Here is a 25,655-nt window from a genome sequence, read left to right as displayed (position 1 = left end):
GGATGGCTGGCTGGCTGGCTGACTGACTGGCCGGCTGGCTGGCTGGCTGGTGCGCTTTGTCTTTCTACTCGCTGCTGACGTCACAGTAGGCTACTCGAGCGAGGGCTCCTATTAGACACGACAATACACAGAGCCCAAATGTAATCATTTCACTGTCGGGAATCAAGAATAGCACAAGTGAGGCTACTTTGAAATGCTCACCATTTGGAGTGCGCATTTTCTCGAGTCCAATTAAAGATCCACTTATTTTGCGCTCGGCATAGGTACCGAATGACATGACCCGGTCGATCAACTCATTGTATTTTGTCCATTTATTAAACCTTATATATTTCTTGGATTACGGACATCATATGAGCTGGTCCGATCAGAAGTGAATTTTGCGTCATAGTCGCAAGATGGCAGCGGTCAATAAGTTTTATTCGGGGGATTCCAAAACACCACTTTTAGTTACAATATGAAAGAGAACACTGATTATGGAAAAGGGGAAACTACAGAAATGTTTCTATTTTTCTTCTTCTTCTTATTGTTTGGGTCTCTGCATACCCACGAAGTGTAAAATGACACAACCCATGACATGACCTCAGATTTCGGTATCTTTCGAAGTTCGGACTGGGCCCGCCCGGCCGGGCCGGTCGAAGAAAAGTTGTCAACTTTCCATGGTGCCCCGAATGCAGCCTTGCGTAATGACGTCACCCCAAAGCGCGTGGGCCGTAAAGGATTGATAGGGTAGGTCAACTTGACTGTTTGCACCCTTGAGAGACAACGATGACGGCGACACAGCAAGCGAGGCATCACTATCCTCCTCCTCCTCCTCCTCACCTGCCCCAGGTAAATAACCCGAGGGATTCAAATCCTTGCATTCGTAAATGATCGACTTCGGTTGCAATGATGTTACGGCCTTGTTGTAAATTCTTTTGAAAAGTTCCTTCGAACCATTGCCCTAGTTCTTCTTGAACTCAAAACGAAACAGGCATGTAGAAAAGCAAAGGGAAGTCCCTTTTCCTGCAAGATGTGAATGATTATCACAAGGCTGTGAGTGCAAATGTTTGTGGGAAAACGATCAATTATTAGTAAATAATTGATCGTTTTCCCACAAACCTGTCCATTGGCTCGTTTCTTTGAAACTCGGGATGTTGTTGAAAAAGGAATGCTAAATTGATAAATGTTGAGATTTTAATCATTAAATCGTGTCATGATTGGGCAGCACTGGGAGGGAGGGAAACTGCCTTGCGGAAGTGGACAGTTCCAATCCGGCTTGCATGTGCTTTGGTTGCAATGAAATTTGCATGCTATCATTTTGTCCAGACGTCTTGTTTTTGATTTCATTCGTCACATCAGCTCACGAGAGCAACATTTGCCATGATTTGGTTTTCTTTACGCTGGCCTGTACTGCCAATCAGAGAGAACACGAGGGGAAAATGGCGCATTGTACTTGGGCCTTTAACCCACCATACCGGCATAGGACAGATTTCCTTCAATTTACACTTGCGGTGCAGTGCAGTGCAGTCCAAAAGCTTGCACAATCAAAAGTCGGTCTTTTAAAACACCATTTCATCTTGACACTTTTGAAAGTTGGCATGGCTCATCACTTGATTCATTGCAGATGTCGCCACTTGATTTTGTACTCGAGTGCATGATTTGATGAGTCTTTCTTTGTTACTGTGCTGCCATCGTGTGGTAATGAGAGGATACTGCAACTGGTCTTTCCATTTTATTCGCTGAGCGAGCAGTGTATTTAGGATTGGCAAACCACCGACCACAAAATGTCGCACAATTATACGGGTCGTGAATGTCAAGCACAACAATTCAAGTCACAAAAACCAACGACAATGATTGTAAGCGAAACAAGTGCGTGCACGTGGATTGCAAGGACAAACAAAAGTAGATGGAGGCCGGGCGGCCCACAGCTCGAAATACAAAACAAATAGAGTCTTACCGACGGACGGACGGACCGACGGACGGATGGCTGTAAACGTAAAAAGTACGAGATCCAACAAGCGCCATATCATACGTATTCCAGCACCAAGTCAGTCGCACGTCAAAAATACCAGATGAGGCAGATTGTACCTGAGAGGACAGTGGAAACAGAATGGCGTCACCAGTAGCTAGTAGGTGCATGCAGACTTTTTGCTTCAAGTTTGTTGAAAGCTCCCAGAAGAACCTTTGAGACTCAGCTCTCGTATTCACTGTTTCCGACGCTTACCATCTTGACGCCGCGGCGGTAGCAGTTGACGAGGCGCGTCTGACTCAGCTTGAATGCCATGGACATGATGGCCATGCCGGAAATAATGAAAAGGGAGGTGAGCATGAAAAATTTGGGATGATGAGGCACAATGTCTCCAAAACCGATGGTGGTGATTGTGATGAAACAAAAGTAGTAAGGGTCAAAGCCCTTCATTTGCTTCTCCCACACGGGCAGAATCAAACCGCCCAGAAAGATGTAAGCAAACACGATGAGGAGGATCAGCGCAAACGGCACGTCCAGCGTTTCCATGGTGTCTCCTATTCCCGCAAAGTCCCAAATGGCAAATCCTTTGGGTAAGGGCGCCATTTGATTCAGTTGCGGGCAGGAGGCGCTCCTGAGCAGGGGGGCCCGCCGCCGGCCCGTTTGCAGGAGATTCTCTTTGGCCAGAATCTTGTCAAAGATTTCTCGGTTTTTCTGCAACTGCAGGGAACTGGACGTGGCGTTCACTTGCCTTTGCAACACTTTCCGGATGCTGGCTCGTTCGCCGAGCACAACGGCGCGGCCGTAAACGCCGGTCCCGTCTTCTAAGGTCCGCCGATCGGACTCCCTCGCTTTCTTATGAGCCTTCAGCTGCTGTGAGCGCAGGACTTTGGTCAGGGCGTGAATATGAACGTAGGCGCCGGTGAGCAGCGTAGCGAGGAAGTCTCCGATATCGAGCATGACCAAGAGCATGAGCGGAATGCCCACCATGGCGTACAAGACGCACAGCGCCTTACCGGTGAGGGTCACTGGGTAGATGGCCCCGTAGCCTGGAAGGAAGGAAGGAAGGAGGGAAGGAAGGAAGGACAAAACAAACAAACAAACAAACAAACACAAATTGCAGTCAGTCTACAATGTTGATCTTGCTAAGGCTTGGAGTTCATGGCCATGGCGTTTAGTTCCCCTCCGCCAGCCATTGAATTGATGTCATTCCCATTCAGTGCAATTGTGATTGCTTGCTATTTAGTGTGTGGTGGCATATTTCAGCGCAGGGTCATCTTCTCTGTTTCTTTTGACCCGTGCAGTATATTGGGATGCTCTGAGAGCTTCCTTTCCACCTCTCCTTGTCAGCACTATGCCAAAGTGAATCATCTATCAGCTGAGAGATGTGGACTTGAGTTCCAGTCAAGTGATTTGACACATCCGCTTGCTTTCATCCAGGACAGGAGTCAATTACTTGACCGCAGCGTGAGCGAGCGCATGAGCTGGCTTTTTAACTCTATGACCAAAACAACAACACAGGAAGGAAATGTGTGCGCTCACGAGCTTTTTGTGGTGATGGAGGAAAAGCCTTCTCCTCTTCTGTTTGATTTGTGGGCCTCCTCCTTCAACTGACTCATGACGCATTTCGATACATTCAAACGTAGCGCCTCGTTTGTGTCGGGATGAATTGCAGATATACTCTTGGCACCAATATTTCTTTTGAAAAGATTTGTGGTCGTCCTCATTAAATCTATTGATTGCTGAGGTGAAATGTATTTGGCTCTGCTGTCCTTTCTACGTCCGTCCGTATTGGCTGGCGGAATCTTCTCATCTGTGTCTTCTGGCCTACTATTCCAAACATGGAGAAGCAGCTGCCTCCCTCCCACTTACCAGTCAAAGCTTTTTTTGGATCACAGCTTGTTGGCGGAGCAGTCTGCTCTTTTTTTTCTGGCCGCTATTAATGATCGATCACTTGCGTCTCACACGGTATTTCTTCCTTATTCAAATGGAATTCCTAGCGCTAACCTAACTAGATTGATCCCTCATCAAATGTTACCTAACCTGGATTCATTCATATTCCCTTCCAATTTCTTTCATAAAGCTCGCAGTGTTTAATGTGGAATACAAAATATCTACCGTTTGAATAATAACTCGGTCATTTGTGTGTTCAAAGCGGATGAATGATGATCGAGGTTTGCGAGTGCGCCGAATGAACACGTCACGAAAAGCTGCCACTTGAACACGCGTGTGTATGCGGGAGCGCCAAAAGGCATTCCACGGAAGGGAAGAGTTTATCAACACGCTCGTCAAGCACAAAGTTAACAGTCCACGAGAGCCGCAAATGGAGTCCATGCTTTGCAGCGGCGGCAGCGGGCCCAAAGGAATTAGAATGTGACTTCAACAAACATAGCAGCTTTTCAAAGGAGTCCAACGAATGGCCCGACCTTTATCGGACCGCTGCACGGTAAACAACGGGAGGTCGCAACCATCTCCGGCAACGATGCACTCACCGACCGTTGTGAAGACTGTGCACACAAAGAACATGGAGCCGAAGAAGGTCCAGCTCTCGGGTCGTTGGAGCCATACGGTCTGAAAACCATCCCGCATTTGACGCTCCACTTCCTCCACTATGTTTTGCTGAGTGTAGGATGCGTTACCTACGGTTCAAGCCAAAGAGCAGTTGGATCAAAGTTAGAGTCCGACTCATTGGTGTCTACGAAGGAGAATGCCACCCACCGCTGAGATTCTGGACGTGGCGGATCACGTGTCCCAAGAAGCCATGGTATTCCTGCTTGGCCGGAGGCGCTCTCCCTTCAACGTATTGGAACAGAAGCGCGCCCAGCGCTGCGTAAAGGACCAGAGACAGCCAGAGCACGAGGTGAGGAAGGAGCTTCCAAAAGTAGTCTCTGCACGCCTTCAGCTCACTGCCGCCGGGGCCCGTGGCTTGCTTGTCTAGCGCCGCCGATCTCATTTTGGCCCTCTTCTTCCGCTGATGCAGAGCTCCAGGTTGGGGGGTGGAGCGCCCGTCTTGCCTTGATGCTCCTGCAATTGTGCTCTGGCTCTGCTCCGTGTATGCACACACACACACACACACACACACGTACTGGCAATCCAAGAGTGGCGCTCCCAGGGGACAGTAGCTAAGTGTACTGCTTGCTGCCTGTGGTGCAGTTAATGCATGGCAGACATGCTTGGACTGACCACTGTCAAGCATTTCTAGAGTCAAATCCGTTCCATAGCAAAGGAAAATATTGGCACCTTTTTCAGATCTAACGTCTTTGGCTCTTCACAAAATGGACTCTTGTGTGTCATAGCAACATTTGAGAAAGTGCAGCTACGACATCATCTTCAAAGATAAGCGACCAGACATGGTTGTCGTCCTGCCTGCCTGCCTGCCTGCCGCGTGATAGGCAAACACAAGACAAATATCATGGTGTGGAAGCGCTATATTTAGCCAAGGCAATCCAGAACAAGCAAATCACAGGGGAGCACTTTATGAATGAATACATATACGTACAAGCTGGAAGTTATTTTTGCAAGATTTGATGTCCCGCCTGCTTTTGGCTCACTTTTAACCATGACAATCAACCGTTGATGTCTTGGTTTGGAGCAGCATTCAAGCGTTCACAATGTCTGAGTTGTGTTCATTTTAGATGTCAAGACCTGGCGCAATGTTTGAATGATCCTTTCCTTATTGTTGGCAACGTTATAGGCCGTCAAATTGAGCAGATTGTCGAAATCCTCCTCTGAGTAGAGCGCTTTGTCCGTGGTGAACGGAGAGTCGCCGCTGCGCACGTCCACTTCTCCGGCTTTTATTTCCTCTGCGGTCTGGCGCTTCACACCTACAAAAAATACATAGGTACGTCTCCGTTGCTCCAAATGGCACAAGAAGAAGTGTCCGAAACAGACCCGCTCGACGGCCATTCCTAAATAGTGGCAAGGGTTACTTGAGAGGAAAACCCAAAGAAATTCCCATAAGAGAGAGCTGCCAAGTGTCGTGCGAGCCTTTCAACCAGCTTACCCGGCTCTTTGAAATGTCGAAATGAATCATTGACAAGCGGGAAGTGAATCACGATCGGTGCCTCGGGATTGGTCTTTTCTCGGTAGATGTAAATCTCTTTCAAAGGTTCTCCTTCCAGAGTAGTGAAATCAACACGGGGGAAGGGGATGTCCCGATCTCGACAGTAAGCTGCAGTCAACTTGATTTCCTGCGCACCAGAGCGATACCGACATTGACAATCGAGCGGAGTTTGACGTCGGAATGAATGGCGCTTTCAAACCGACGGTTGGAGTGTACCCTGAAGCTGTCGACCGGGTTCCAAGAAGGATCACAGCAAATGATGACGTCCGCTTCTCTCTCTGGACGTAGGACAGGGGGACAGGCCACATTTATGCAAAGACCAGAATCAACCAGCCGCAGAAAGGAGTGGCTGGGTGTCAGGGAGTTTGGAAAGGCATCAGGGTGTGTTTCTGGGAGGAGCCAAATAGAAAAGGAGCAATTGTGCCCAAACCCTGGAACACCTGGCTGCGTTTACTCCTTAAAAGCAATGCCTACCTTTCCAGGCTAGGAACTTGCTGTCTGTATTGTAGTCAGAGCGGAGAAAGAGACCCTTCATGAAATTGTATACGATAGAACTAAGTGGGCGATTCATCAAGCAATCGTTGATGATTCTGGAGATAGCGCCGGATGGATCCATCAGTTGTGTATCGAGGATTGAAGGATCCTTTTCAGCCTCTGTCAAAAGAAAAGCACCCCTTAATTTGGTTCATTGAACTTCATACCCGATGCCATCCGGTGGCTTTACCTGGGTTCTTGTTATCTGCTTGGCGAGCGCTCTCTTGAGTTGAAAGCTCCAGTAAATAAGCCAGGTTGATTGCAAAGAAACTGCTCCATATTCCTCATTGGGATTCAAAAAGAATAAAACCGTTCAATTGCCAGTGTCCGAGATGAGCGGGACTCCGCGCGCTCACATTCTTACCAATCAGAAAAGGGAGACGGACCTCTGGAAGTTTCTTGACCAGATGGCCGAGGAAGAACTGACTGCCAAAGTCTTGAGCTCGCACAAAAGCGCCGTACTTTTCAAAGCCAACTTCATAGGGGGTGAACTCGCACCATTCTGCTCATTTGGAATCAAAAGTCACAACCAAACCTACGTGCGCTTCCTGGAATGAGATTGACATACCAGCTTCTGATTCCCAGCCCAACCTCTCCTTCATATTGACAGCGGTGTATATGGGGAAAGGGTTTTGACCTTCATTGATCGTCCTCTGATGCTCCGAAAGCGTAGCGGTCGTTTTCTGCAAGCCATTTCTTTTTGCAATTCAAAATGTCGTCTGGAGGAAAAAAAAAACCAACCCCAAAGCAAAGCAAAGCGTGCGCTACTCACCTCCCCAAAAACTAGATGTTCGTATAGCAAGCCGGCCATATCGGTGGATGACAAAATATGCCCTTCTTTGAGTTTTGCTTCCATCTCTTGTTTGTAGTATTCCATTTTTTCCAGCGAGATCATACCCACGGCATCCTTACATATCTCTTTCCTTATTTGGGCGATGGTCCGATCGATGCCATCTTGCGACCAGTTTGCGTCTCTGGACAAGGCGGCCATCGTCCTATTGGCAGTATTAAAATGACAACTGCGCTATTACCGTTGGAATTTGGTTCGTAACGTACGCTCGGAGAATGATCTTCCGATGATTCTCCGTATGTAGGCCGTGCGTTGGGAGGGATTGATTTTCATTTCCATTTCAAGATGATGAAAATACTGTCTACTTTTAAAAAAAGGAAACCTTGAGTGCCGTGAAAGGCGCCATACAAATAAAATGGATTATTATTACTATTACTTGAAACTCACCAGGTAGCTCCAGATACTCCTGTGATGTAAGATAGAATATCAAGGACTTTGATTTCCTTCAGGCTCTTTAAAGTGCCAAACAGGCTGGTCATTGCTCTGGATCCTCCCCCTGAAGCCACCAACGCTATAGTTGGCACCTAAATAATCAAGACACATTTTTTTGGGCCGTATTGACCTGAGCAGCTTCTTTTCTTCTTCATTTTTGAGGATAGACTGCAATACTTGGAATTGTAGTTGTGCACCTGCTCTGGTGATGGTGGAGTGTCAAGGCCAAAGAGCTTCTGCATATTTTGCCCAACAATAAGTTTCCTTTTCTTCAAAAATTCTTTCTCCTGTGGTGGAATGTCAAAATCCAGACGAACCGCAATAGGGTCGTCGACACTGCAAATACGTACGCGTGGAAAACCAAAAAGAAAAGACAGCCGGTAAATACTTGCAATTATATTGAAAGCGCGGAAGAAAATGTTTACCGTTCGTGTGTCTCGACCTTTAAATCCACCGTGTCCTGTTGGCGGGGCGAACATGTCCGTGTTAGTCCTAACGAGCCTTTTCAAAATGCTTGTCGTCTGAGCTTTTGATCCCCAACTGATTTGTTACCTGATCAATCACGAGGGACACGCTGCCAGCGCGTTCGGCCGGTAGTGGCTGAAGCCTCGTCGAAATGGAGGGGGGCTCCACGGCGGAGGGCTGAAAAACGCAATCCAATCAATACTTTGTAGGTGGAGTCGTTCCACAATGAATTCCCGCTTGGATCATCTGTGCCATTCCACGAGGAGCGATGGAAACTCACTGCCACTCCGAGTTCGGTCGCCAAGTCTCTGTTAATGTAAAAATGCAGCTTGCCGGTGTCCTTTGCCAACAACCTCTGATTCGGGGGGCAGGCGCCGCCAAGCGTTATGGTTTTGCCCAGAAAATCTGCGGAGTAAAGGAATCCTTGGGATTGCCGCACATGTCCCAGTTTGAACATTGATTGTAGAGCTAGCTGTCTGTCCTCCGGAGGCGTGCTATCCACTCCAAAGAGTTTGTAGCCTCTTAAAAGCACGTATGTTCAACACAAGCGCAACCGACGGCTGATTTGGCTAAATAGTAGCAAAGAAACAATACCGTCACTGTTTCGTAGAAGCTCGTCAACAGTCACGTCCAAACCAGAGAATGGAGCAGCCTAAAGGAAAGATACGTTGGAGCATTACTCAGCATGTCAAAGTTGGACCTTTGCTATTTCTTCTTTTGGACTTTGGATTTGTTGCTGCCCTATACTATACTATACTATACTATACGAGGCTGGATTGGAATATCTGTTCATGAAGAACCAAAAGGTGCAAGCGTTCACTTGTCATGGTAAGTGGGCAGGCACTTGGACCTGCGGGTCAAATTCATCCAAACATCTTACCAAAAGAATGCCATTACTGACATAGTCACATTGGGGCTCCTCGCTGAAACAAACAAACAAACAAACCAAGCAACCAACAAATGAGTGCAAATGTCAACATTTCACAGCAACATTCAAAGTGTGTCACCTGCGCAGCATCTCAAACTCAATCAAAATTTGGTCCATTGTCTGAAAAAGCATGGAAACACTGTGGTCAGGGTGACAAGAGCCAATCTCCAAACGATTCTTGTCCAGAAACCAAAAGCCAGATTTGAATGCGGCTATACCGAGGCAAGGCAAAAAGCACCTTCAGGCTTCTAAGCGGGGGCTACAAAATGCTCAAATGATTTTTTTTTTCCCAGCCATTGATGAATTACGCAAGCGCCATTCATAACTTGACATCCCAAAAATGGGGAGTTGTCGCCACCATGGGCTTTTCAGCGCTCCCGAGGTGGACACGAGACCCGACGGTGTTCCAATTGTTTGCGCTTACCTCCGGATTTAAATTGAAAGCCATTCTTTCTTTCTTCCCAAGCGTCAGGTTGCTGAGATCAAAGAGAAGCGTGGAAATGCGGTCATCCTGTGAAACGGGGTCTTCGTCGTGCAGATGGATCTCCAAAACATTCTGACAGGTGCAGTTTTCACATCACTCCACATGTCCATCCTTTCTTTCTTTCTTTCTTTCTTTCTTTCTTTCTTTCTTTCTTTCTTTCTTTCTTTCTTTCTTTCTTTCTTTCTTTCTTTCTTCGGTGGACTTACTTTGAGTTGGGAGGGGACCCTGAAGGTGAACCTTTCGTTCCATTCCGGATTGGCGTCATTGTACAGCGTTTTTGTTTTGAATGCACTTGCACTTGCCGTCGGAAGACAAAGAGCGACGTAAAAGTCAGACTCCGAAACTGGAACGTAGTCACAGGGAGATGTTAGAGAGTCATCCGAAAGAAGCGGCAATAATCGTGGAGAGAAAGCTGGACTTGCAGTAATCGTTTGAAGAACGGGTCTTGGCTTTGATGACGGTCACGTTTAATTTCCAGTAAGACATCACTTCTTTCTGTTCAAGCAAATCATTGACAATTCCAAAAAGATTCTAGCATCTTAGACGGCAAAATATGGTCACTCGTTGCCTCAAATCTTCATACGGAATATACAATCGGGGTCAAATGTACATGTGTCTTTCAATTGGATAGGAATCACCGGAGATTTTCCACGTCTTACCCCCAAACCAACGCCTTTGGCACGGATGACACCTTTTGTAGAACTAAAGAAAAGGCATCCATTTTCAGATGAAATGTGAAATTGTTCAATGACAGCAAAGAAAAAGTTACCTCTGCTTCAGCTCAAAGGCAATCCAAAGTTGACCCTGGAAAGATACAGACGATACACGGAATTCAGGCGTGCTCATGTAAATGAGGCTCTCCGGAACCCCGCCCCATGGGTGTAATGCGCGTGCAACAAACACTTTGCAAACTGGATGTTTTTCGATGATTCTTTTGCTTTGACCTTTTGCACCGTGACCGATTTGAGTTTCCCCTTCTGGAATCTCATCAGAGCAAATGTTAACAGTACCTGAGGTGGGACGGCAAATTCTGTGATTTCCATTCTCTCTTTTGTCAGCGTGCTGATATCAACCCCGATTGATTGAATCAAATCATCAAATAGGAGGTTCTGGTCATACAGATTAATCCGAAGAGTAGTCTGGGAACAAAGAACAATATGAACGGGTTATAGCTTTTCATACGAGAGCAATCGAAGGCTCAGACAGTCATGTCTGTGATGTGCAATCATCATCATCATCATCATCATCACTATGTATACGTATCAGTCTGATTTTGAGCACAAAAAAAGTCTGGTCTGGCCACCAATGGTTGGGAGACCTGCAACATCAACTTCTCCAAAAGACCTTTTGGTCCTATTTGCATCGATGAATGTTGCACACTTTTCAAGTGCGTCATTTGTGTGGTCTCATAATTAGCACAATACGGGTAGGTCGTGTCATTTGAAGCAAATACGAATAGAGATTGTAAATCGAGTCTTGACGTGTTTGCGCTCCATATGAATGAAGTTGGATGCTATTGGGAAGCTTTGAAGGTGTCTGTCACCTGGAGATGATTGCGCAGGCTGAAATGAAAGCTCTGGTTCCATACTGGGTTTTTCCCATTGGCCACAGTATTTGTCTTGAAAACAATTGCCGGCGGGAGAGACAGCGTGACGTAGCAATCTGCCTCTGACCCTGAAAAATGAAGACAAAATGTCCAACTTGAAATACAAGCGTGCCAAGGGATTTGCAGCCATGCTCTTCAAGAGATGTTCTCACGTACAAAAGTCTGCGGAGCAAATGTTTTCCGCCTTCAGCACGGTGACGGTCAATGTCCAGGAGGAGACGGCCTCATTCTGCGCGATCCAAAAGGGGCAAATGATGACATCATTCAAAGCAAACAACCCCTGCCTGCCGATTGTATTTTAAAACGGGCCAAGACACAGGATGGCGGCTTCTTGCAAAGTAGCTCGCCTCGTGACAAGACACAGGATGGCGGCTTGTTGCAAAGTAGCTCGCCTCGTGACAAGACACAGGATGGCGGCTTCTTGCAAAGTAGCTCGCCTCATGAGCATAGCAAATGCAGCCATTTGTATACGGTATGTTTTTGGAAGGATATTTGCGAGCGAGCCTTTTTAAGGGCGCACTTATCAGGCGAGAATGTAAAATCCATGCAAATGTTGCCTGAAATGCTTGAATGTTTTGCTCATGTATCTGCACAGTGCTCCAGATAAGTACGTTAGAAAACGGCATCTATCGGAATATCGTTTTCAACACACTTGGCAAGTGCACGCATGCCCAATTATAATTTGCAAGAATGAAAGCGGAGTTAGCCGGTCATCATCGAAATCCTCCCAAATCCTTTGTGTTTATTGCAGAAACAATCGTCACAGGTAAAACACGCTTTGTATCTAATAACAAAGGTGGAAATCTCTTTTGAACTTAGCAACGGTGCCGACGGGAAACGCCATGAATTAGTATTCCGTAAAGCAACGCGTGAAATGGAAAACTTACCGTTGCCATTGTGAAGATGGAAGCTCAACGCTCCAAGTAAATGAACAGAATGATTGACTGGGCTGGCTCTCTCTCCGGGCATACTTCCATACTTTTAGGATGCAAATAATCTGGCTGTATTTGGGCTGGAAGGAATCAAGCAAGCCCTCCCTCCCTCCCTCCCTCCAACAATAAAGCACAAGATACGTATCTTGCTGTTATGTGATTTTTACAGTATGCGTGCCAAATGACTCCTGTTCCGTCTTTTCATTTGGACTCTTGCAAACAATATTCCAAATACATACAAGCTAATTCATCCAGGGATTTTGGACTACTAAAATACATACTTCTGCATCTGGATGCGCCATTACAAGGTGGTTGCAATAAATTCAACTTTTGAATTTGTCAATCAATTATTGTTTGATTGTTCTGTACAAATGCATCATTCATTTTATTCTATGCTGTAGATAGTACAAATAAGGATATGGGGATATTGAGTTTTAATCAAGAAATCAACTTTCTAGATCGGCAAATGAAATGATCAACGCAATTCTAGATGTTTGGTGTGTAACAAGATGAGCTGCTTTGTCCACACGAGGGCCCCAAAGACTTTGTAGTTGCTCCTTCGCGCCGGTTCTGTCTTCCGGCACCTCGCCTCCATTGTTTCCGTCGCTCGTTCGGATGCGATCGGCCATTAAAAAAGTACATTGAGCCATTGTGCTGAATAGGCGTTTGATTACATGTTGGGAAAGATTCAAATACCAACATCGTGACATGTCCATTCAAAAGAGATCCACTTAACTATTGTCATTTTCAAAAGACATAAATGCAATATGTGACGAAAGGGCATCAATCCGGGCCTCTCTTATCTTTGAATACAACTGATGATTAAGATGTTGTGATTGCCTCATCTTCATAGTGACAAAAATGGAGGAAAAAAAAAAACCCACCCCAACCCTGCGAAATATAGAATGGACCTTTATTTACTTATGAAAGCAGCGGTTGAATACAAAAGAGTATTTGGACCACACTGAAAAAAAGGTGGTGAGAAAAATTCGACGACAGTGCAGTCACTTGATAGACTTCCACGCAATCAATCAATTGCTAGTCGGCGTGACTTTGAGCTGTTTTACTTTGTCTGACCTGTGATTGACCAGTACAGTATGTATATTGGGGCTTTCACGTCAGCTGAGATAGCTCCCGTAACCCAGTACAGGATGACATTTTGTGACAATCCAGTCTTACTATTACCATACGTAAGTTTGGAGCGGGAGGCCGGCCGGCCGGCTGGCTGGTTGTCCGGCTGGCTGGTTGTCCGGCTGGCTGTCCGGCCGGCTGGTTGTCCGGCTGGCTGTCCGGCCGGCTGGCTGTCCGGCCGGCTGTCCGACCGGCCGTCTCTCTCTCTCGTAGGACCGACCTGTCATGTCATTGGAATAGATTACAAAAGAATGTCACAATTTCATTTCTCTGCTTTTGAACCTGATGCGTCTCTGTTCATTCATCGGATGGCGCTCGGCACAGCTTTCCGACCGGGAAGCTAATAGGTGAAATAGTGATGGCAAAGTGAAATTTTGATTCAACTGTTGGCATGACACATCAATGCGCAGTTGTCATGAAAAGATAGTGTGGAGGGTTCAGCAATTAGACGTACTTAGACCTTATGCCCACTTTGCTTGATGACGCTTTTTTTTTTTTTTTGTTGTTGCTGTTGAAAGAACTAAAGTAAATGTAGCTCCAAGGACATCTTCCATACAGCAAAAGAGTCATTTGAAATGATTTGCAAGATTAAGGCAGTTCCATTCAGATGTTTATCATGTATGAAAATGAGTAAACCCATTGAACTTTGACTTCAATACTGTGCGCCTACAAAATATACAAGTCTTCTTCCGTTGACATCTTTGAATCCAAATATGACTCAATACTTTGCAATGTTTCTTGCAATGATTTTCATCATGAAGACAAGACAATTGATTTGTAGAAATAGTGCTTAGTAGATCATGTCAACTTCAGTGTATATTCAAAAACATTTCCAGCCCAAACACTGTGTTCATTTAAAGTGTCTTTTGGGTCTAAGCTTTTAAACTTGAGTAGAGGGATAATTACACTGTAATGCACCATTAGAAGCTTTCGTCCGTGAGCGTGAAATGAGACAGAAACATAAAAGGAAGACAAAGGAAAAGCTGCTGCCGCCGCCGGTGCCGCCGCCGTCGGTGCCGCCGGTGCCGCCGGTGCCGTCGGTGCCGCCGGTGCCGTCGGTGCCGTCGGTGCCGCCGGTGCCGCCGCCGGTGCCGTCAATGCCGCCGGTGCCGCCGGTGCCGCCGCCGTGTCAGATTTTAGCAAGACTAATCTGATAAATGATCCAAATGGATCACATCAGCAGTGCATTTCAAAGAAATGGTGAGCTAAGCTGCAAAAGAGCCAAACAACAAGGAGCGGCAAAATGCTTTCTTTCTAATTCTTGCTTTTGTGAGGCTAAGATAGACAGTGTAACTGTTGCAGCAATAAAAGAAGTGCTCAAATTACACCTGCGACAATAACTACCGCAAGGCGCCATCCCTGGGACAAAAGCGTGTCACCTAAAACCATTCAGGGGGAACATACAGAAAAATAAATTACCGTTTGGGCTTTGTTGTAGATTTGTAGGCTGTCTGCGTGCGCTCCACAAAAGAAGATTAGTACAATGGCATTGAGATACTTTCAGTGGCCGCCACTGCACTGCCGCCTGGAGAATAGAAAGAAGAGAAGAGAAGAGAATAGACGGCTTGCGTATTTGTCACATTTCAATTCAGACACTTTTTAGAAACTTGTCGTCTTTTTAATGAAGGCTTTATTCTACAATGTAACAAGCATTCTTTCCAAATAAACACAGTTGCTTGTTTGTTAAAGGGGCCCGCCCGGCGTACGTTCACAGACCTTAGCTGAATTGAAAACAAAATTGTCCTGACACGGAATCACGTCAGCCGTGTTATGCTATGCAAACAATCGCAAAATAGAAGCTTTACTCAAGATCTATTCTGCATGCTTCCTAAATGACGACAGACAAACAACAACTTAATCGCGTTGATTATTAAGCTCAGCTGTCGAATTAAAAGCACTCTGGCCATTCTAACCTCCGAAAGGAATGAATGACACATTGATATCAAAGTCTTTTATGGATTCCATTCGTGTCTTTTGCAGGGAAAGAAAGTGCTTTTAAAAAAGACGGACGGACGGACGGACGTAGTATCAAAACAAATCAGGCAGCCTTAAATGTTGAAAAAGGGAAGAAAAAGAAAAGAAAAGCCCAAAGCAAAGCCAGCTCTCCACAAAGCAGATTTGGAGCTCAGCTGCCAGCACAGCAGAGCACAGCCTTCCTTCCAGCATTGCTATTTAGAGAGTTCAAGAACAGCTTGCTCTCTTACTGTGGAACATAATCAGCACATTTTTCAACATAAAGAAGGCCTCTGAATGTAACCATTCATCTTGCGGCGTTACCATGTTGTCTGTCACTCAGGCATCGCGGCTCTCCAAGGCCTGCCTGCCTTCGCTTGCGCTTGCACTTGCACTTGCACTTGCGCTTGCACTTGCGCTTGCGCTTGCACTTGCACTTGCACTTGCGCTTGCACTTGCACTTGCGCTTGCGCTCTCCTGGACATACGTACTAAGCCTTTCGGAGTCCCAATAATACAAGCGCAGAGAGCCAACCTATTCCGTTCACGTTGACAATATTCAAGGGTCACACCTGCCTGGACTGAGATGTGTTAACTGCCTTTTAGTCACTTTTGTGTCATTTGGAATTAACAACGGGTCTTAGAACAAAAAGCTCCTGCCAGCCAGCCAGCCAGCCAGCCAGGTCATCTTGAAAATAAGCCTCTGTGTTATTCCTACCGCTCGCTGATTGATTATTTCATCTTGGTGCGTTTAAGCGCCAAAGCAACTGTACCAAACATCTTTCAGCATTGAAAAATGTAAAAATGATGATTGTTCATACTAGGGCTATTCAGCCCAGCCTGGCAGTAATTATCTGACTATTGTACGGCATGTGATTTGTATGGAAACATCCTAGCTGGAATCCTGCTAAATAGGTCTATTAAATCAGACGGAAGAAATAATTGTTGTTATTGTTTGTGCTCTGGGCTGCCCCAGCTGTGTTGAAGCTTGAGGTTTTTTGTTTTTTTTTTGCACTTCAACAGGAAATAGAAATCTATGGTGGGAAACGTTTATTGACAATAAGCCTCTCAATGTCCATCTCGCAAGGTGACTACAATACTTGCCTTTGTATCATGCAGTACAATGAAACCAACAAAAAACTAGAACCACAAACATGAAGATATTTTATTATGCCTTTCTGAATGTGTACAGTCAGTAGCACAGTTTTATAGTTGTAAAATTGAAGTCAAATGTAAGCTCTTTGAATCCAATTGTATGTATTTATTGATTTATTTTGGTGCACATTTTTTTTTTATCATTAGTATTTGATGAAAAACGGTACAGTGGGGTTTGGGCTTGTTAAATGCTGGAGGGGGTGGGGGGCACAATTTTTCAATTTCACACATTTTTTGGACAAAACGTGCCCGTGTAAAATGTCAACGAGAGCGGTTATAGGCTCCGGCACACCCGCAGGCTGCAACCCAGGTGGGGAAAAAAAGTTTGGAGGATGGATGGATGGATGGATGAATAGGAGACCTACTGTAACACAAAGATGGATGTGTCTGCTATCTAGTGGCGATTGGCGATATTTTAAACCCCCTGCAAATTTGCCGTCTCATGGATTCAGATATTTGCAGATTTTTCATCCGTATTTTGCACGGGGGTTAAAAAAAAAAAAAAAATCATCATTTTTCTGGGAAGCACGCAGAGGTATGCACGTTTCTTGCACGCGGAGCTCCGTACATACACCTGAAGGGAAAAATAAGCACTGTGAGGCTTACTCGCCCCACAAGGCCGCCTCGCCACCATCCCCTCCTCATCCTTCCGCAGCCAGGCAAAGCGCAATGGAGAAAGCCATGTGAAATTCATCATCTTGAGCCAGAGACAGGAAAGAGCAGCCCTCTTGTTCCTAAAAGAAATCATTGATGGAGTGATTGATTTGAACTCGCTCACAACTGTTATCTTTACTGTCGCCGTTAATAGTGAGAAAAAGGCATGGCGACCGGTGTGTAAGTGGCGTCTCCAGTTGATTGTGTACCTTTTATCTTGCTTCCACTGATGGGGGGGAAAGAAGAAAAAGTCTTGATTTTCTTATTGTTATAGTTTTCAGAGTGAATATTTGCCTCAATAAGAAAATATTTGGAGTTCTTTTAGAACAGCACCAGTTTCAATTGTGTCTGTCTCTCTCGCAACGCCTTATGGAAATGTCATCACTAATTGCGGTGCATCTTAGTCAATCCAATTTGACATTGCTGCACTCTGACTAATTACCACAGGAATATGCTTTCTTGAATGCTCCACGCAGGGAGCCTTTTATGTATTTATTTTTCTTTCCGCCCCTCCTCGGTCATTGTGTGTGGCCGAGAGGCCAAGACGTTGTATCCTCCCTCCCTCCCTCCCTCCCTCCCTCCGTCTCTTTCCCAGGCCGAGGCAGCGCTCTGCAGTTCCCCTTTCGGTTGGGCCTTTTAGCCTCCTTTTTCCCTTTCCCAAACAATGGATCCCCACTCTAAGCAGCAGCCCCCCCCAAACATTCAGTGAATCAAGTTAGTTCAACATGCAGCCCTTAAAGCCACCCTGAGACTGCTGGCGGGCAGGCACACTCACAGAATTGTCTGTTAATAGTCCAATTAGATAATTGCCATCTTTCACTCCTTTCCCTCTCTGTTTCTCATAAAGACATGAATGGCACTCAGGGAGGGGGGCAGCTTGAAGGGGGCTTCTGGCCAGCTAAGGTGACGAGAAGGAGCGGAGAATGTTCCTTGCGCTGGGCCGCTGGCTGGATTGAATTGAATCTTTGTAGCCTAATCAATGGTCTTATTGGATTACTGACTACCGCTGTGTTCAGAGATATTGTTGCACGGACAATTAAAATAGCTAAGAGTTGCCGCTCGGGTGGCTGGATGGACGGACGGACGGACGGATGGATGGTTAGTGGGCTGAGCGAGCGGTGGAGAGGGGTAGGGGCCATTCCGGGGCTATGCATGTGTGAGAGAGTGTAGGCAGCCCAAGCACTAATGACAAGTTTTCTTCCTACAAATGCCTAGGTTAAGATCATGAGAGCCCAAGTGGCTTTCCGGGCACAGCTCGTTTGCTTTTGGGGGGGGGGATGCCACGTCCCGGACCCGCCTGGCCGGCCGGCCGGCCGGCTCGCTCTGCGTGGCTGGCTGAAAAAAAAAAAAAAAGGAAGAGGACGAGGGGAAAAACTTGAAGAAAAAAGGTTGAACTAAAACCTGGCGTCACAGCTAGCTCTTGGTCCATTTGAAGTGGTTTCTCCCTGCTCACTCGTAGCCTTTCTTTGCTGCCACAGCGGTAGATGGCAGCATTACAAGACGCTGGAATGGCAGCGGAGAACCGGGGTCAAAGTTTGCTGACGGTGAAAAGTTGAGGAGAAAATGCCTTCTGGGTCTTGACGGACGGACGGACGGACGGACGGACGGACGGAAGAAGCGGCAACTTTTGCTGGCTACGGAGGAGTCGCCGCATCCCTGCCAGTGACTGCGGCGTTCACTCGCCTAGGAGACCAATCATTTCACTCGCTGACGGACAGGAAGCGTCCAGACCTGGTCCATTTCCCCAAAGTATTCACGCAAATGTGGAGGGAGGCAGCCAAATGACGGCAATCAGTCGAAGGAGCCGGGGCTGTCGGTCTGTCTGTCTGTCTGGCTGGTCCGTGGCTCTGATTATGTGTCGCTCATCTATCAGCCTGATGATGTCTTTGTAACAGGGAAAGGGGGGCACTGAATTATCATCCAGTTTCACCGAGACGTCCAAGATCATTGGGCAAGGCACTTGGTCAGTGATAACAGGGTTGGCTGGCTGGCTGACGGGCGGGCGGACGGACGGACGGACGGAAGACTTTCAGCATTAGATAGCTGCTGCTACCTCGGCCAAAGGTGCTCTTTTGAAACTAAAAACCACGCTAGTCAGATGATCTGTTGCGCCGTGTTCTCTTGAACTTCCCTCTTTTTTTTTTTTAAGCGGGACAAAGGAAGAAGGAAAAGGAGGCGGGCGAGCTGCAGGTCCAAGAAGTGAGTATGGAGGTCAGGTACAACCAAGAGACAGAAGCAATGGTGCTGAAGAACGGACTTAAGGAGGCCAAAGACGGAAAGGACCCACAGGGCAGTTTGTCCAAAAGCTTTCTAAAGGAGCAACAGAGCTCTTTTTCCTCCTCCGGGACGGTGGAAAACTGCGAGAAAAACAGGGGCAGCAACGCAGACCCGGACTACTGCCGGAGAATACTTGTGCGAGGTAAATCTTTCGTCAACCATGAACTGTTGGAACTATTGTTCCACAACAACCCTGACATTTATTTCTTTTTCTTCAATTCATGACCACTTTATTTGGATTGATTGAACTAGAAATAATAATATATTCGGCCTTATTCTATTCACTCCTGGAATCATATGGTGAATTTGAACAGTTAGCACAAGGACAAATGTTGCAATTGTTGAAAAACACTTCTTTAAGCATACTTCATTTTGTTTAGTGTGAGAATTCTTACTTGAACCTTCGGAGAAGTATCAAACACAAGTTTACATTTTTTAGATCTCTTTTAGCATCCGGTATGGAAAAAAGTTGTTGTTTTTTTGTTCTTATTGAATCCCTTTATTTGTGCGGATACTATTGATAAAAATGCCTATTATTGATTGATGATTAAACAAATAATTTGTGATGATATCATTTTATTATAAATGATCAATTCAGTCAATCAATTCAAAAAAAGTCCTAAATTCCAGCAACGTCTATCTTTGTGCAGCTAAAATCGAAATGATTTGAATTTAGCAAATGAAGGGCTAACGTTTGTGTTGCAAATTTCCTCAATGTTTTTCGATTAAGATGATTTACTGACCAGCAGCGCTCCAAATGCAAAAAGGGAAAGGCAGAACATTTGGACGCACAAAGGTAGACTTGTACTAAATCAATCAAACATTTATTTAACACCTCTTACTGTATTTTTTTTTCCCCCCCCCCCCCTTCCAATTTTCTAATCTTCTTCATTTTCCGATGAAGCGTTAAACACAGAGGGTTTTTTAAATCCAAAATGTGTTTGATGAGACAATAGAATAGAAGACTTTATTTACATTTGCCGTAGTTGACAAATACTAGCAATGAAGCAATCACAGTCAGTCAAAAGGCAAAGAATCCAAATGTGTAATCCTATTACTTGGAGCTGCGCTTCTCTTTCACTGTCACCGTGTGAGTCGGCCGGCTTTGTTGTCATTGTCGTAGATGCCAAAGGCTCCATCCGAGAGATTATCCTACCAAAGGGTTTGGATTTGGACCGGCCCAAAAGAACCCGCACCTCTTTCACTGCAGAGCAGCTCTACAGGTTAGAGATGGAGTTTCAGAGGTGTCAGTATGTTGTGGGAAGGGAGCGAACCGAATTGGCCCGGCAGCTCAATCTGTCCGAAACTCAGGTAAGTCAAGTCTGTCTTTTTACTTTGCTCTCCAAACCAATGAATTATCCCCACTTTCCAAGGAAAGGAAAGGAAAGGAAAGGAAAGGAAAGGAAAGGAAAGGAAAGGAAAGGAAAGAAAAGGAAAGGAAAGGAAAGGATGCTCTCGTCGATCGCGTCCGGTCCAATGTATTGAAATCGTTTGGACAATGCTGAATTTGAAAGGCAAAACGTGGGAAATACAATTTCACCTTTGTTGTATTTCTTGTGGCTGAGCACAGTCGTCAATAAATCAGGAGAAACATGACGCCAATCCGTTCATGAGCAATGCACTCACCGCGTAGCAGAAAAAGTGCTCATGTTTGGAAGCACGTGCCTTCATTGAACCGGATTATTTTCATGGGATTTCACTGTCTGTCGTCGTCATTAGCTGCCGTCGTTGAAATTGTCCGTTCATTTCCCTTGGCCACCGGAGAACTCCGAGCTGGACCGTGTCTTTTCTTTCACACGCTCAGACCTTGTGGTTTCATTCCATGGCTATTTCAAACGTCTGAAAATCACATTTAGCCAAACGACTCTGACTTGTTGCTTACGGAAATGTAAGTGCCCTTCAATTCTGAACAAAAGAAATTGCGCCATGAATCTTGAGGCTCAAGAGTAGTTTTCTATTTCTTTTCTGTCATTCCGCAGGCCTTTTGTTATATCGTGAATCTTTATGATTTCACGGCTGCAAAGAACCTTTCTCCAAAAATAAATGTGGGTGGGAAGCAAAATGTTCACACACAATATGGGGGTTAGACGAGTATACGTTTGACCTCTTGGTAGAACAACGACATTTTCATCTGCTCCATTGCGACCGGAAGCAACGGTGATGAAAGACGGCATGAAACGAAAAGATTGTGGACGCTCTCGCTTGGGGTCAGCTAAAGTTCGGGCGCCGCGGCTGAACTGCATTTGCACTCTTGAGTTTGACACCATATTTCAAAACTTTGGAGGATGTTTTCTGGCTTCGCAAGTCTTATTTGTCAGTCTTACCGTCTTCCTCTTTAATTAATTTGCCAAATGAATCAGTGGTCAAAGGCGATTGAGTCATTTTTGCAGCAGGTCATCTTTTTCACAGAAGATGAATTCAAGGCCAGCCAGATTTTTTTTGGCTGGCGTTCTCAGTGTCACTTCTCAGTGACCAAATGACACGCGACATTCGGTCCAAATACATGCTGCTCCATGAATCAATCATTTCTATTCTCATCTTATCCCTGATGTGTGTGTGATCTCTAAACTGGTGGTTTTCATCACTTAATCTTCCTTTTGCTTTGAGCGACAGGATCTTTACTTGCGTAACAAAGAGATCGTTGTTGACATCCAATCATTTGGCTAACTGAATAATTACCACAAATATCTTTGGCTTTTGGGACCGAGCAGTTGGGGGAAAAAAAGTAGATAACAATACAGTAGCTCTGTCAAAATAAGAAATAAAGGACCTTCTGAATCCTACCCAAAACAATTCTCTAAGCCCCTTACATTGACTTTGACAGACTTTGAGCCACTTGCACCGGAGTTCAGAATCATTGTGTAAAAATGACCGGTGAGCCTCCGGGGGAGAAAAAAAAAAAAAAAAGATTCATTGCTGCAGTTTATTTGGATTGAGATGTTTGAGCATACACAAATGAACATGAGAACTTAAGGCATGCATGACAAATTGAAAATCATGCATTGCGCCTTTTTCTTTTGTTGTTAAGATCATCAATTTGATGCTAACATGATATTTATATTTTGCCATTGACCAATGATTTTTTTTTGGGAGTTACTTGCATACATTTTCATAATTGCATTTATAAAAATGATGATATGACCTCGGTTTACAATACAATGACGACAAAAATTGCATATTTGTGGAAGGACATCAAACGCTTTGCAACAAATAGATTCAACCAGAAAGTTTTATTTGCGAGAATTAAATCAACCCAAAACTTGATAACGTCAAAGAAGCTCTCTCAAGAGAAATTTGACAAACATTTTGGAACACATTGCTAAATAGGCTGGATTTGACCGACTGGACCTTTAGAGATTGTCTGTCCTTTCCAACTGATATTTCTTGAAGTCCTAGATCCTCATTTATTTTAGATTTCAATGATGATGTTGAATGTACTTCAATATTTGCTGATGTAAAGACCAACGAACGGCAGGCTAAATCTTCATCTGTGGTGTCTGCCATGTCATTTCACGGACTTTGAACCTAAGTGCACGGTCTATACGGTCTTTGTTGAGGCAGGCCTTTAATGCGTGTGGAACAGCCGAGCCGCTCCGTTCCGTTCCGCTCCGCTGGATGTGCGGGACACGACCCGATTCATGCCACCTTGTGAATAAAATACGTCAATTGCGCATAACCTGGGATTTTGTTGAAAAAACGCTTTCGGTGGCATTGAGAAAGGAATGAATTAGTGACGCTCCAGAAAACACCTTTCACAACACGCGAGTTCATTTTGTACGTATTTAATCAGCGTGGCTGTGGAGCAACTGCACTGATTTATTTCTACATGGCTGTGAGCTTCAAAGGAGGTTAGTTAAGAGCAAAATCAAAAATAGAAAAGGCCAATGGCCCCTCATATGTTCCACCTTTTATGTACAAGCGTGACTTGTAAACCAAAATTCCCTTTCTACACTGGTGGACCGGCAATCTTTATCATCCATCTGATTCATAGATGTGGTCACAAAACCTATTTCAGAAACACACATTTTCTTTTTATCTTTCATTTTTTGAAAAGTCACTTGTGCCCCTTAAGGTATAACAGCAAGCCTTCATTGCAAGTTAGGTCTACAGCAAAAAGGGTTAGGGTTAGGGGTTTGGGAAAAAAAAAGAAAAAAAATTGATTTACAGACACAGGGTTTGGGTTGATGGTAGGATGGATGGATAAAGGTGTAGGGTTCCCCATGTCCATGGTCTAATACCCCTCTTGTTTTGTATTGCAATCCTTTGCATATTTAAGAATTCCTTTTTTTGTTTTTTTTCCGTCTACAGGTAAAGGTTTGGTTCCAGAATCGGCGCACAAAGCAGAAAAAAGACCAGGGCAAAGACTCTGAGCTGCGCTCAGTGGTGTCGGAGACGGCGGCGACCTGCAGTGTCCTGAGACTGCTGGAGCAGGGTCGGCTCCTCACGCCCTCGGGCCTGCCGGGCATCTTGCCCCACTGCGCTAGCGGGGCTTTGGGCTCTGCCCTGCGGCCCCCATCCATCAGCATGGCCGGCAATAGCGGCGGTAGCGGCGGCGGCGGCGGCGGAAGCCCGACTCTACCCGCCGTCACCGGCTCCGGGACGGTGCCCGGGCTGCAGAGCTCCTCGGCGGCGGCGGCGGCGGCTCACGGCTTGTTTAGCTTCCCCGTGCCCTCCTTACTCAGCGGCGTGGCCAGCCGCATGTCGTCGAACCCGCTGACGGTGGCCAGTTCATTGGCCGGCAATCTGCAAGAACTCTCGGCCCGCTATTTGAGCTCTTCGGCTTTTGAGCCTTACTCGCGGACCAATGGCAAAGAATCGGTGGAGAAGAAGATTGTGGACTGATGTATGCTTTTGGCTTCACCTGTTAATGTTTTGGTTCCATTTTTCAAAAGATACAAGATATGGGTGTCCTTAGCGTGTCCGATTCTTTCATTGTATCTGTCGGCTAGGTCCAACGAGACACACGGCGTGCGTGGCGTGGCGTGGCGTGGCGTGGCGTGACGTGACGTGAGTAGTTGTAGAGAAGCGAAAGAAGCCATTTTTCACAGTCAGTCACCTGCGTCTCTCTCGTATTGTATATTCTTCATGGGTTGGTGAGAAAGCGGAGTTCAACCAAAAGAAAAGAGATTGTCTTGTGAAGACTTGAATCTTTTTTTCACCACATCCGTAGCTGGCGTTTTTGTCCTCAAGTTGCAGTAGCTAACCTTTGCGTTTGATCATTTTTCCCCTCGTCTGTGATTTCAGTAAGATTGTGAGTGTGTTTTGCTGTATCGTCCGTAAGAAGAGCTCCCTCCGCTTGCTTTTCACCACCACCACCACCAATAGTGTGCTGCTTGCTGTGATGATCACCAAAATGGGAAAAGGTTTCTCAGCGTCGTCAGCGCCTTTGTGAAATCAGTGGCCATTCAGGCAGAAACAAATGATTGTAGTGCAAATGAGATGTATGTTATTATTTTATTGTAAATTATTCCATTTTGTAATGATGACATTATTAGTACCTTTATCGAGGATGGGTGAATGGATGGATGGATGGATGGATGGATGGAGTAATCTGTTAAAAACTATTTGGTGCTGTACTGTGAGATTTGTCAAATGTGGAGTACAAATGTGGATATATATATATACTATATATACATACTTTATATAATGTAAATCGGGCATTGTGTTTGACGCCATGCGTTGCTTTTTTTTTTTTTTTTTTCTGGTTTTAATTCATCTTCCCATTCATCCAGTTAATTTGATCAATTCCATGACTGTTCTAGTACATCCAATACATGGTGGTTTGATATGTACGACGGCAATTTTTTTTTCAATGCTCTTGACCATGATGAATACAGGAGTAGAGCCAAAAAAGAAGGAACTTTAGTCTATTCGGGATCGCACTTCTAGGTTCAGAAAAAAGAAAGCGTTTGTTTCGACAGCATCTGTCTCGGGAGGAGGACGAGGGAATGAAGGTCACATTTATGTATGCTTCCTAACACCCCTCCAAAGCCATTCTCCAAAGCTCCCCCACCTATTCTCTGCCTTCACCCTAAGCCCAATTAGGATGAAGATATGTGGGGGTTTTTTTTTCAATGTGTGTGTGTTTTGGGGTGGTGGGGTCGACGTGGGGTTGGGGTGGGGGGCAGTCATAGGAGCAGACCACCAACACGTTTTCTCTGGTCACATGGTCCTCAGAGTATTCAAGCTGAGGAAAGAGAGGTCACAACCTTACTTGTTTTCTTCTCTCTTTTCTTTCTGGAGCCTT

General features: G+C 45.5%; 3 protein-coding genes across 5 annotated transcripts; 1 reads left to right on the top strand and 2 right to left on the bottom strand.

Moving 5' to 3' along the window:
- The first annotated feature begins 692 nt into the window (after positions 1–692).
- On the top strand, positions 693–25,410 carry vax1 (ventral anterior homeobox 1). 3 transcript variants are annotated; one of them, XM_085922845.1, is made up of 7 exons: positions 777–828; positions 9,684–9,780; positions 19,027–19,195; positions 19,281–19,550; positions 20,139–20,204; positions 20,532–20,719; positions 23,717–25,410. In XM_085922845.1, the coding sequence occupies exons 4-7, from the start codon at positions 19,337–19,339 to the stop codon at positions 24,248–24,250; spliced, it is 1,002 nt and encodes a 333-aa protein (XP_085778971.1). In that variant the 5' UTR covers positions 777–828; positions 9,684–9,780; positions 19,027–19,195; positions 19,281–19,336; the 3' UTR covers positions 24,251–25,410. The 3 variants fall into 3 exon arrangements, with proteins under 3 accessions (XP_085778968.1, XP_085778969.1, XP_085778971.1); XM_085922842.1 differs by lacking the exon at positions 19,027–19,195 and having other exon boundaries at positions 693–828; XM_085922843.1 differs by lacking the exons at positions 19,027–19,195; positions 20,139–20,204 and having other exon boundaries at positions 693–828.
- Positions 2,171–4,898, bottom strand: kcnk18 (potassium channel, subfamily K, member 18). Its single transcript, XM_085922562.1, has 3 exons — positions 4,664–4,898; positions 4,438–4,584; positions 2,171–2,994 (listed from the first exon to the last, which is right to left on the bottom strand). The coding sequence occupies exons 1-3, from the start codon at positions 4,896–4,898 to the stop codon at positions 2,171–2,173; spliced, it is 1,206 nt and encodes a 401-aa protein (XP_085778688.1).
- pla2g4f.1 (phospholipase A2, group IVF, tandem duplicate 1) lies at positions 5,399–6,844 on the bottom strand. Its single transcript, XM_085922846.1, has 5 exons — positions 6,733–6,844; positions 6,483–6,662; positions 6,225–6,397; positions 5,949–6,135; positions 5,399–5,769 (listed from the first exon to the last, which is right to left on the bottom strand). Exons 2-5 carry the CDS (start codon positions 6,622–6,624, stop codon positions 5,552–5,554), a joined length of 720 nt encoding a protein of 239 aa, XP_085778972.1. The 5' UTR covers positions 6,625–6,662; positions 6,733–6,844; the 3' UTR covers positions 5,399–5,551.
- Positions 25,411–25,655: the final 245 nt, after the last annotated feature.

This window comes from Syngnathus leptorhynchus, chromosome 10, assembly GCF_054491065.1.
Source record: "Syngnathus leptorhynchus isolate UIUO chromosome 10, UIUO_Slep, whole genome shotgun sequence".
In the NCBI taxonomy this organism is placed as follows: domain Eukaryota; kingdom Metazoa; phylum Chordata; class Actinopteri; order Syngnathiformes; family Syngnathidae; genus Syngnathus; species Syngnathus leptorhynchus.
This window is presented reverse-complemented; position numbering and strand designations above follow the sequence as displayed.